This window comes from Phoca vitulina, unplaced genomic scaffold (genome assembly GCF_004348235.1).
Source record: "Phoca vitulina isolate PV1807 unplaced genomic scaffold, GSC_HSeal_1.0 scaffold20, whole genome shotgun sequence".
Taxonomy (NCBI): Eukaryota; Metazoa; Chordata; class Mammalia; order Carnivora; family Phocidae; genus Phoca; species Phoca vitulina.
In genome coordinates this window covers 33,633,953-33,646,323 of record NW_022589723.1, presented here as the reverse complement: position 1 = coordinate 33,646,323, position 12,371 = coordinate 33,633,953, and the positions used below count along the sequence as shown (strand labels likewise).

Below are 12,371 nucleotides of genomic sequence, written 5' to 3'. Positions count from 1 at the left end.
GGGACTCAGGAGACATCATCTGGGGGAAAAGAGAATCTTCCATGTGGACACGGTCAGGAAGGAGGGAGGGAGAGCAGACCAAGGGCAGGCCCCCTGTCCACGCCATACACATTAGCAAGAGGTCCCCCTTCCTGCAGGCACGTGCAGCCCCTCACCAGGACCCACGCGTCCCCTGGGCTGGGGGCCCTTGTGCCGAGCACGGCCTGTTGGGCCCTCCATGCCAGTCCTAACAAGGCGGGGGGTGCCCTGGAGTTGGAGCCCCACAGACTGGGAGCCAGCAGCTGGGGAGGAGAGGAAGGGTGAGACCCAGCTGTGCCCAGCGCAGCGTCCCTCGGGAACCACCCCACTTCTGGGGCGAGGAGATGGGGACAGGCTGACAGGGGGCGGGGAGGAGTCCTGGGGGGCAGAAGAGGGAAATGAAGAAGAGGAGCCTTCCTGGCTGGGGAAAGTCACCTAAGAGGCCTCCCTGTGAGCCTCCCCCCCCGGGGTAGCTGGCGGTGGGGCCTGAGACCCCACTGCAGGCACCACCCCACCCCTACCCTCAGGGTCCCCGGAAGGAAGGAAGTGGAGAACCGATCATGCGCTGGCCCTTTGATTCTCTCGACAGCCCTGTGATGAGGCCCGGCGCAGAAACTGAGGCACAGCACAGTGAAATGACGTGCCAAGGTCACTCAGCAAATGGACCTGAGGGAAGGATTTGAATCCAGCCCAAGAGCACGGAGCTTGGGCCCCCTCTCCAGAGTGCATCCCAAGGCCTTGGCAGTGGGGGCGTCCCATCATGGCAGGGTCTCCTTCCCGCCCAGAGGATGCTGTGTGATGGGTCTTCTTTAAGAGTGCAAAGCGCCCGACACCTAGGAGTTGTCCGCCCCCCGCCTAGTCCCAGGGGAGAGAAAGGAAAGATCCCCGAGGCACCCCCTTTCTGTGTATCACCGCCCCTGCCCCCGTCCACGGAGGGCCCCCCCCCCGGGAAGGAATGGTGGTATGTGTCCATTTGCCAGAGAGCACCAGCTTCCCGATGCAGGACGAGTCGTGGGGAGCCCTTGTGCAGCCCCATTTACTCACAGGGAAACGCGTCGCCCTGCGGCGGGTGGCCAGGGCATCAGCTGTGCACGGGAAGCTGGAATCTGACCCCGGGGCGGGCGCTGGGCCTGGTCGCCATGGCAGCCGCGGATTTATTACTGGGGCCTCCACCCAGCTTGGCGGACTTTCGACTTTCGACTTGAAGCCAGGAGGAAGGGGACAGAGTGGGCAGTTGTGGGAGCCTCGAGCCCACAGGCGACAGCCTGAGGCCCCAGGATGGTGAGTAGGGGGGCTGTGTCCTCGAGCCTGGCTGCCCGGGCTGGGGGTGCGGGGGGCGCTTTCACGGAGTCCCCTCCCTGACTGTTTTCCTCTCTCTGCCACAGGCCAAGTTTCTTTCCCAGGACCAAATTAATGGTAGGTTGGCTTTGCTCTTTAATTAGCAACTCGCAGCAAAATATGGGTCTCATTAGGCAATTTGCTCTGCTCTTTTTTTTTTGTCGGTGGGAAGGAAGACGGCTGGTGGGAGAGCTGGGCCCACCCACAGGCAGGGGGCCGCCTGCTGCAGGGGGACACCACTGGGGTGGGGTAGTGACCACCACCACTAGCTGCGGTGGGGGGGCAGCGTGGAGGGGGGCTCAGAGGTGGAAATGTGGTGTTAACATTTGTCAGTGGGACTTAGCAGTGGGGGAGATAGGAGAGGGCGCCCACTAGGTGCTTCTCCAGGCCCGATAGCTGGATTCGGGAGGAGGGATGGGAGATTGGGGGGTGCCACCAGTAACTGGCTGTGGCTCATGGTGGAACGAAAGAAGGGGCTGAGAGGGAAAAGAGCCCTGGTCTGCACTCTCGGGCAGGCGCTTCTACTCTCTGGGCCTCAGTCTCCCCATCTGTGAAATGGGGGTGGGCTGAGGTGGCCTCTGCGGTCTCCGGTGCCCTGACATCAAGCCGTGTTTGGAGCATTTACTCCCCGAGGCCCCTAGCCAGCCCGCCGCCTAGTGTAGCACAGCACGGAGTTGTGTTTCCAGAAGGCCAGGAGGGGAGAGTTGGGTTACACAGAACCCAGGGGCCCGGCAGAGCCCAGCTAGGGTCCCGCAGACGCTGGAGGTGTGCTTAGGGTTACTTGGGCAGGGATGCCAGAGTTCTGGGTCCTCGGAGCTTGGTCTAAAGCGGGTGGGGGACGGGGGTTGCAGGCTCCAGGTGGGCACCTTGTCTTAGATGGCTCAACATCGTCACCCCAAGAAGAGTGCCAGAGCAGGGATTGTGAAAACATAAGGCCCAGGGCAAGGGCCTCTCCTGCCCAGGTCTGGAGGGCAGACTGAGTGGTGACTCAAGGCTGGAGTCCAGCCATCAGCCTCAGGAACCCCCCTCCACCAACCCACACCTAGTTCTGAGGCTCAGTGACCCTCCCTCCTGGGATCTCCCAGAAGGGAAGGAGGGAAGCTTCCCTTTGTATCCCCATATCTGACATCAAGAAAGTGGCCACTAATGTTTCGTGAATGAGAGGTTGCCCAGAGGTAGGCCATTAGAGTGGGAAGGGCAGGGCTCTCGGACGCAGCAGACCGGAGGTCCAGTCACCTCTGAGCCTCGGCTTTCTCCTCTGTGAAGGAGGGAGAAGGACACGGCTTGACCAGGCCGCTGTGAGCGAGGGGCGGAGAGGATGTCAGTCAAACACATGACCCTGGGCCTGGCTCAGGCCGGCTGTCCCCCAGACTCGCTCTAGCTAGCATGAGCTGGGTGGTACAATTTTAGGAATATTTTGAGCTGTTAAAATCAGCCATTATTAAATAACGCAGCATCAAACCATGTTTCAATCCCTGCCTCTATACAGTGGACGTTTTAAAATAACCCTACTGCAATCAGCAGTGCCGAAGATTTGAAAGAGGTTTCAGTTTAATGAATGTAATTTGTACAAGGGTGGGAAAGTGTAACAGTAGCTCACTTAACAGATTTAATGACAATACATTCACGGGGAAAGAGCTGCATTCATCGGCATGCGGCCTCCCTTGGCAAACCATGGAAGCCATAGGTTGGCAACGGACACGAGAGTTGGCAAAACTCACTTGTGATAATCAGCTGGCTAGAAAGGAACTTATAAAGAATAGTGCACATTTTATTATTATTTATAAATGGTGTGCTACACATCCTTTATGTCTGTAAAAGTTATAATAAACTTGTGTCCATATATCATCAGAGCGGGTTATTAGACATGCACCAGCTCAGAGCCGTGATGCTGTAGGCCCTGGGGAGGATTCTCTCCTGCCCCGGAGCATTTGCATTCTCAAAGGGAAGACCTGAGGGGGATTTTTAACCAATTTATTCTTTCCTTCACCAAATACGAGTCCTTTCTTTGTGCCAGGCCAGTTCTAGGCACTAAGATACGGCAGCGAACGCAATGGACAAAATCCGTTCGCTCACTCATACTTGAGGGAGGAGGCGGGGCAACAAAAGCAGTAACATATATAGGCTGTTAAATGGCCTGCCCGTCTGAAGAAGACTGGAAAGGGGAGCAGAGGGGTGTGGGGGTCATGGTGGCTGGAGAGGGGCTGCAAGGAGAACAGCCTGCTGTCCTTCCTGTTCCAGGACAGGAGTCCCCATTCAGATCTGGCCTTCCAGGTCTTTCGATGGTATATTTGTCAAGGTGGGAAGATAGAACGTATTTTATCTAACAGTTTGTTAGGAGATGGGACTCCATTTGCCCCCGGCCCTGATGATGTCAGGGGCATGGTCCCAGGTACTGATCCACGTGGGAGAGGAAGTTTGCCCGTCCGTAAGGCCTGGCCAATTCCAGGCAAGGGTGTGATGCCTGCCCTCTAGCACGGGGGCGAGGCAGGGACAAGTGTCATAGGTTGAGGTCTCAGGGGGCAAACTCTGACAGAAGACAAGGTGGGTGGCCATGAGAGGTCCCCAGGAAGGGCGCTGGGGGAGTTGCAAGGCCTACATGTGGGGTGCCTCCCTCTCTGTGCCCCCTGTAAGTGAGGACATCACCCCCACTGGCACGGGGCCCTCTTGGAGGGAATTAGGTTTTGCAGGAACCAAAGGTGGGATCTTAGGCCAGGCTCTGGTGCTGCTTCCCCTGGGCCACTTCAGTTCCTGCCCCCTGGTCATGTCTGTGTTCTGGCCCTCTCCAAGCCCAGGCTCTGGAAAGTTCTGAAAGGGCTAGGCTTTCCCCTTCAACCTCTCCACAGGCACGAAGGTGGCTAATTGTCCCTAAACCCCACCAGGGAAGCTGCCTTTTATTAGCAGCACCCCTGAAATCCTCAAGGAGAGGCCTTAATTGGGCAACAGGAAGGGGCCTTAGGGCAGGAGCTGGGGGCCTCCCTTCAGCTTCCCCCTACTCCCTTCTGCCCTCCGGTGGCCTCTGCCTGGGAATCCAGGATCCAGAGTGACCTCGTGGGTGGAGCTCTGTTTCAGGGACCAGGCTGCCTCTCCCCCCACCAGGCCCTCAGCCGCCGCAGCCTTCAGTGGCCCCCCTGCACAATGGGAAGAGCAGAGGCGTGGCATCACGCACCACGGGGCCATCGCAGGATGGAACAGTAGTGTGAGCCTGCCATCGGTTTTGTTATTACCAGCTGAGGAGTGGCTGGCCCAGGCCTCCGAGGCACCAGCCAGGTGGTGTGAGGAGCAGGGCAGCTGGGTGCCGAGAGGCCCGGATGGGGCTCAAGCAGTGGCTCCCCCCTGTGGGCCTCAGGGATTGGAGAGTCACCCAGGTAGCTCTTGACCAACTCTGACAGCAGCCCCACCCCAGCCTGTATGGGAATCTCAGTGGTGGGGCCCAGGCACACCTTCCCCAGCTCCCTGCTGGCCTCACCGTGCCCCCAGGGCAGGGAGCTGGGCTCTGCTGGGTCGCCAGACGGGGGTCTAGAGGAGCCTTAGCTCCGGCAGCCATTGCATTTCCTCCCAGGAGCTAGGGGTGGGGAGGGCAGCCAGCCAGATCTAGTCAGAGCCTGGGAGAGCCCCTGAAGTCTTTAAGAACAGGACCAGGGCTGTGTCCAACGACAGCTGGAGGGTTCAGCAACCTGGAGGTGGCGGGCTGGAGAGCGGGGTCAGCAGTACCCACCACATGGGACAGCCATTCTCTGCCAGGCCCCCCAGAGGGGATTCCTGCTCCTTTCAGTAACCCAGAGGCATTATTACCCTGGTTTCCCAAATAAGCTGTCTTTGCAAAGGTACCCTGGATCCTGCATGCCCTCCTGTAGACTCCTGGTCTCCATGGGCTGGGCCTGGAGGGTAGGATTGCTTTCCTTTGGTTTTAGTCAGTTATGGAAGGGGAGAAAAGAGGAAAAGAAAACAGAGAAGGAAGGGAGGAGGGAGGAGGCAGAAGGGAAGTCAGGAGGGGGAGGGGATAGGGTTGCCAGATAAAATACAGGCCACCCAGTTAAATTTGGATTTCAGATGAACAGCAAAAACTTTTGAGTATAAGTATATCCCATGCAAAATGTGGGACATACTTATACTAAATATGTATTCACTGTTTATCTGAAATTCACTTTAACTTGGCAGCCCTGTATTTTTATTTGCTGTATCTGGAAACTCTAAGGGGGGAGGAGGAGAGCAAAAGGAAGGGGAAAGGAAGGGGAAAGGGAGAGAGGGCAGAGAAGGCATGGGGGTGGAGAGCAATTACATGCCGCCGACTCTTCCTTCTGCGCTGTGCACAGAGTACAAGGAATGCTTCTCGCTGTATGACAAGGAGCAGCGGGGGAAGATAAAAGCCACTGACCTCATGGTGGTGATGAGGTGCCTGGGGGCCAGCCCGACACCAGGGGAGGTGCAGCGGCACCTGCAGATCCACAGGATCGGTGAGTGGGCTGGGCCAGAGGTGGCTGCTGGAAGGGAATACACCATCTGGGCTGGGGGGAGAGGCCCCCGAGCCCTGCAGCTGTGGTCCTGGGGCGGGACCCAGCAGGTGGGTAAGGATGGTGGGGGTAGGCAGAGCTCAGACGTTTGAGGGGCAGGTGGGAGTCAGAGCTCACCAACAGAAGCTATGGAGACATCTGGCCAGGTGTGCTGCGTATCACTCAGGCTTCCTCGAATCCCCACAGCAACCAGCGACATGCCCGTCTGTCACAGAGGACCACGGGATCTAGGCATTCCATCAAGGTTATCACAAACCTGCAGTAAAGACAGTGTTAACAGTGATCCCGTGTGTTAGGAGAAAACAATTTCCCTTCACTGAGTATCTGTCACATGCTTAGCTCAAACAACTCTGTGAAGTAGGCACCATCCCTACTCCGTTTTACAGGTAAGGATCAAGGTTCAGAGCCATTAGGTAATTTGCCCAAATTCTTAAGCCAGTGGTGGAATCAGGATTGGGACCCGATTCTTCTTTCAAAGACTGACCTCCTAAAAACTATGCAACACTCCGAGAGAAAAGGTAGAAGAAAACCCACCCAAAGGTTGTTCTCTCTGGTGAGGGGATTAGGGATGATTTTCATTCCCTTTATTGTTTCTTGTATGTTTGACAATGGGAACATCTGGGACTTTTATAACCAGAAACAAGTTTTATTTTTTAAAAAACAAAAATGAGAAAAACCAGAGAGGTGTCAGAGGCCGGGGTGGATGTTTGCATTGGTGGTTGGACACACAGGAAGGAAAGCCTGGCCCAGAGGGAGGAGGTGGACTGGAAAGAGCACTTGACCTGGAGCCCAGAGGTGACTTCTTGGTGTCTGGACCTCGTTTCCTCCTCTTTCAGATGGATTCGCGCCATCTGCTAGGGTTGCTCTGAGGTCCCATCAGAGTGTACCTGCGGCAGCGCTGGGAGCCCCTCGGGGGCGGGGGTGGGCCTCTAAAGATCTGGAGCCGGCTGATGGGGTGCTCAGTGACTGAGATCCCCTGTTTCTAGCTCTGAAGGGGTTGTGGTTTCCTTTGGCTTCTGTCTCCTCCAAACAGGAAGTTGTGGTCAGGGGAAGTTCCGATTTCCTGCAGTTGTAGCTGGCCAGGGCCTGGGCTGAGGCCCCCAGGCATGTTTGGAGGAGGGGCATGGGCTGGGGAGACTGGGGCGGACGCTGCAGTGAGGGGGAAGGCAGATGAGCAGGTGGGACTGGGGCTTGAGGCTTCAGGCGGGGTCACCTGTCCGTCCTTGTAGATGTGCTGCTGTGGCCGCCAAGGAAGGATGGATGCATGGAGTATTTCCCTCCAGTTCAGGGCAGGAGGGGGGTACCCGGAAGGGAGCAGAGGAAGTGTGCCCCATCCTGGTCCTGCCACCACCCTGTGAGGTGACTCCACACTCTGGGGCCTCCGTCTCCTTAGTGGGCAAAATGGGGCAATGGTCATCCTGGTCACTGAGGGTTATTGAGAGGATTAACGAGGCAGATCCATGGTGGGGGCTCAGTAGGAGGGGCTGCATCCTCCTCACGATAACACTGTCACCACCATGGCACTTCCTGAATTTTAGGGGGCCCTTGAGCTGGCCATAAAGACTTGGGCAGGAGGCCACTGAGCTTCTTCAAGAAGAGCCTTTTCCTCCCTGCTCACTCTGCTGTGTTTGGGGGTTTCCCAGACAGAGATGGAGAGCTGGATTTCTCCACTTTCCTGACCATTATGCACACGCAAATAAAACAAGAGGATCCAAAGAAAGAAATTCTTTTGGCCATGTTGATGACAGACAAGGAGAAGAAAGGCTACATCATGGCATCTGAGCTACGGTCCAAACTCATGAAACTGGGGGAGAAGCTCACCCACAAGGAAGGTAAAGGCCTGAGTCCCTCTTTCCCAACAGTGGGGGAGGGGTAGGGAGCTCGGGGAGGACAGCAAAGGCCAGTCCCTGCCAGCAGGACCGTGCAGACACCGCAGGTGATGCTTGCCTCCGACAGCTGCAACTAGACGTCACCTCAGTCACCTCGAGCCCGAGGGAGGAAGTAGGGGCCCGGAGAGTGACGGGAGAAGTCTGCCAGGGGGAGGGAAGGCCTGGGGAGAGCTAGCTAGGATCTACTTGGGCCTTCATTTAGTGCTCACAAGACCCCTGGGGGCACTGACAGACAGGTGACAGGCTGGGGCTTGAATGCAGGTCGGTTAGACACACATAGGCCCCCTCAGACTCTTCCCCTTGCCGAAGCTGTCTTCTGAAGTTGTTGCTAATGCCATGAGTTTCCAAACTGAGATGCTCCCTTGCCCCCCTCCTCACGACTCAGCCAGTTTGAAGAGCTCTTCCAGAAGGAGCGTCTGCGGTGGTCTTTGCCTCGCACCTTCCAGCAGGCCAGTGTGTCTTCCCGCCTCGGAGCAGGCCGAGGGACTGAGTCTTCTGGGCACGCCCTGTGGACACTGTAGGGGGCGACCCCCGTGCTGGGCCGTCAGCCGCCATTCTTCCAGCCTAGCCCCTCGGCCCTGGCCCAGCAGCCGTCCCGGGGCCGCCACCGGAGGCTGGCATTTCCAGCTAGGCCACTGGGCCTGCCTGTGGCGGGGTCGGGGGCGCTGGGCTAGGACACACACGGGTGGAGGGAAAGGCTTCGAGAACGGTGGGCCTTTAGCCTTTGGTTAAATCACAACAAACCAGTGGCTTGAATTCAATCTGACGCCTGGCTCCCCCTCATTCTGGGGACCCTCTGAGGCGTTTCTTAACCTCTCTCGCCCTCCTCAGCTTCCTGGTTGGGAAACGAGGTTACAATACACAGTCCCTCAGGTCCCTCCAAGGGCTAGCGTTCTGTAAAGCAGTCTACTTAGATTTTATCGGCAGTCACTAGGCACAGCGCGCAGCATTTAAAAATAGCACTACAGGGACATGTGGGTGGCTCAGTCGTTAAGCGTCTGCCTTCAGCTCAGGTCATGACCCGGGGTCCTGGGATCGAGTCCTGCATCAGGCTCCCTGCTCGGCGGGGAGCCTGCTTCTCCCTCTGCCTGCCGCTCCCCCTGCTTGTGCTCTCTCTCTCTGACAAATAAATAAATAATATCTTTAAAAAATAAAAATAGCGCGACAGACGGCACACCGAGCTCTCCCTGCTTTCTCAGGCGGGCAGTGAGCGTGAGCTCATCTTTCACCGTGGCCATGTTAATGTGAATGGGGGAAGCATGGGCTCTCCTTCGCTCTCAGGCTCTGAGGACACTGCTCGGCCTTTTAATGTTCCACGTGGAGTGTTGGCGGGGGTGGGGGGCCCAGCTGGGGCCTCCATTCTTACGGTTAACGATTTCTGTCTAAAGCAATACCATGGCCCCCAAACTCGCACCCATCTCTTGTTTGTTTAACCAGGGAAGAAGCATTTCAAACCAACTGGTAATGTGTTCCAGACAAGCAGGAAGATCCATTTCCCTTCCTCTTGCTGTGGGAGAGAGGAAAGATGACACTAGAAGTAGGAATCTTTCACCCTGGGTGACTGAAAGAACAACTTCAATTTTTGTCAAGAAGCTGGAGAAGGCTGCTGGGGCGGCCTGATTTCCACCCCCCAGGGTCTCTGTGGACAGGAGGGGCCTGCAGTGCCGGAGCTGCAGCTGACGCTGGACCTGTCCACTGCAAAGGGTTGAACCCAGTGGCTGATGGGTAGAAGCTTCTCCATGAAATAAGATAAATTGCAGTCTCCTCAACATTCTAAAAATACTCAGAACTACCATCGGCTTAGGCACAGAGCATAGTAATTACATTTTAGAGGAGGATGGATGGTTAAGCGGAGAATCACGGGATATTTTCCAACCACCCAGAATTATGTGTCGGGGACATCTAGCGCCAGGGAAGTTGACAAAGGGCAGTGAAACAGTTTTTGCAAGGGGATGAGGATGGGCCCAAAGAGCCAAAGGTAGGTTGGCCCCAAGAGGCCACTGTGGAGAAATGGAAGCAGAAATGGCCTTGCTTGCCAACATCTGGGACTAGCTAGTATTTTGTCCCAAGAATCCAGAACCAGAAGAAACAAGTAAATGAAGTGATTTTTTTTTTTTTTGAGCAATGTCAGAGAACAATGACAGTTTTGTACACTTTGGGCTTTAGACACAGTTGAATTTATTTTCTCTCCTACTACCCCAACCCCCTAAACACACATGTTTTAAAAAAGAGGTGATGGTGGCAGACACCACTTGCCACCAAGTCCCCTCTTCGGGTGGGGCTTGCCAATTAGGAAGGGAAGGCAGGCAGGCCGGGGACAGGCCAAGGCCACAGGCAGGGTGGCCCAGGATGGGGCTGCTGAGGGGGTCTGTTCCGCTGGGAGGCTGAGAGGGTGGGCTATAGAAGGTAACGTCCATATCAAGTGTTTCTGGAAATATATGCACAGGGGTCAGACATTTTCTTAAAAAAAAAAAAAGAAGCAAGCAAGCACAAGGTGACTTCAGTGACTTAATTGTCATTAGCAACCTCCCGACCCTCTACCTGGGCCCCTGCAGAAAGCCTGATTCACTCCAAATGGCATCAGTGGTCTTCAGGGATAGGGGGTGGGTTGTCCTGTTCTGGTTTATTTCCTGGTCTACAGGAACGGGTCCATTGGACACAAGGAAAGGCCTTTGGGGAGCCCCAACCCCCAATAACTAACTCAATGTCCTATAATGTAACACTACAGCCAACCTGAAAAATTAATGTGATTTATTGCAGTGGATGATCTTTTCAGGGAAGCAAATATCGAACCAAATGGTAAAGTGAAGTATGATGAATTTATCCACAAGATCACCACTCCTGTGCGGGACTACTGAATGAGGAGAATGCGAGAGAGCCTCCCTTGGGCCTGAGAACTCAGACTGAGAAGTTTTTAAAAAGAAAAGGGGTCTTTCACCCTTGGGGGGGGGGATGGTAAACGCAGCAGCAGGATGACATGACCTGACGGCAGCAGGGGGTAACTTGGCGGTGACACAAAATGGTTTCAGCCTGGCATTAGTATGGCTTTAATAAAAGATTTGTATTGATTTTAACAACTGCCATGAGTCCAGCCCTTTATAGCATCGGAAGAGCCTGTGGTTTGGAGTTGGGCCTGGGTTCCAGTTCTGACTCTGCCATTTCCCAGCTATGTGACTCTGGGTAAGTCATTTCACTCCTCAAAGCCTCAGTCAGATCCCTGAACTCAACTGGGACTCCTACTTCTTACCTCATGGAGCCTACCGAGGGTGGTCTGAGAGAATGACTTGAAAACGCCGTTGCAAACTGTAGAGCACGGTGCAATCCTGAGTCACCACGGCGGCGCATCTCCTAAAAAGGGCAGTCTACCAAAAGACGCTCTTCTGTATTTGGGTGCTGGAACCATCTTCCACATGTCCAAGGTAAAGCCAGTGCTAGCGGAGAACTAGCATCAAGCAAAGAGCTAAAACAAACGAAAAAGTATGGTTAACATTTCTGGCAGCACCACGGGGCCACTTACACATTCTTAGTCCCAGCGCGACACACAGTGACATGGTTCAGGATACTCATTCATAAACACAGAGTATAGAGTGAACAGAGTCGCGTTAAAACAAGCAGCATCAGCTAGACCGCAGGAAGAGCGATGGGACTTTGCAGCCCACACCACAGGACACCGGATGTGACATGCTGCATTCCTCAGAGCCTTGCAGAGCGGGAGGAGCTCCTGCCGGAATTTCGAGCTCTATTGTTATCAGAGAGGGTCAGGGCGCGAGGATGGTCTGCTCAAGTGGGCCAAACTGATCATGGCTTCAAGCCGTTTCCCCAAGACTGATGGAAAGTAATGAAGGGATGGAACAGGCCATGGCCGGGACACAGCAAGAGCCCCGCTGGGCCCTGTTCCAGCCGGAGCGGGGTCGTAAGTGAGTAGTGCAGCCAGGAGGTGCCAGGCTGGTGCTGCCTGTGTGCTCAACACGCTTGTGGATCTATTGGTAGTGGCAGCACAGCCCTGAAAAGGGCCGGAGTCACACACCAGCACGTGGAGCAGGGGGAGGCCAGAGCTCCAAGTTCAGAGATTTTCATCCTTATAGGTCTCAAAATTGGGCTGTCTGGGCTGTGGCTCTGTTTAATGGCGCCTTAGTGGCTCAAGCAAAAGAAAACTAAATGAAGAGGGAGGTGTGTCTTTTGGGAGGTTACACAAAACGCAAATCTAAGGGCTAAGCACCAGGGAAATGGCAGGGGACAGATCAGTGCAGACGAGATAATCTGCAATTATCTCACGATGCTGTGGCTTTCAGACCCAACCAAGGTCCTCAGAAAGGAGAGACAGTTCATTTTCCCAGCGGTGTTAACTGCCAGTAGGGGCGGGCAGGAACTCCTAAAAGCTGTAGAAGGGGGCAGGTAGTAAATGGCCCAGACACCAAGCAGGTGAGGTCGCGACCATCTAGCTGGGGGAGCCCAGGTTCACACAGTGCAGGGGCACATCCAGATTTTGTGCGGTCTAGGCTTGTACTACTGGATGGCCTTCTTTCAAGAATACGTGAATAGAAATACAGAACTGCCAGGGCTACTCACTCCTAGGACCCTTTTAGAGGCCAAAGTGGGGGCGGGGCACACA

The 12,371-nt window shown here is 55.3% G+C and overlaps 1 protein-coding gene across 1 annotated transcript; it reads left to right on the top strand.

Annotated features, from left to right (window-relative positions):
• The first annotated feature begins 1,066 nt into the window (after window positions 1-1,066).
• Window positions 1,067-11,992, top strand: CALML4 (calmodulin like 4). The gene is given in 6 exon segments (XM_032418002.1): window positions 1,067-1,208; window positions 1,210-1,299; window positions 1,404-1,434; window positions 5,673-5,813; window positions 7,514-7,702; window positions 10,520-11,992. Coding segments are annotated over 6 exon segments (600 nt in total). The 5' UTR covers window positions 1,067-1,157; the 3' UTR covers window positions 10,618-11,992.
• The last annotated feature ends 379 nt before the right edge of the window (window positions 11,993-12,371 follow it).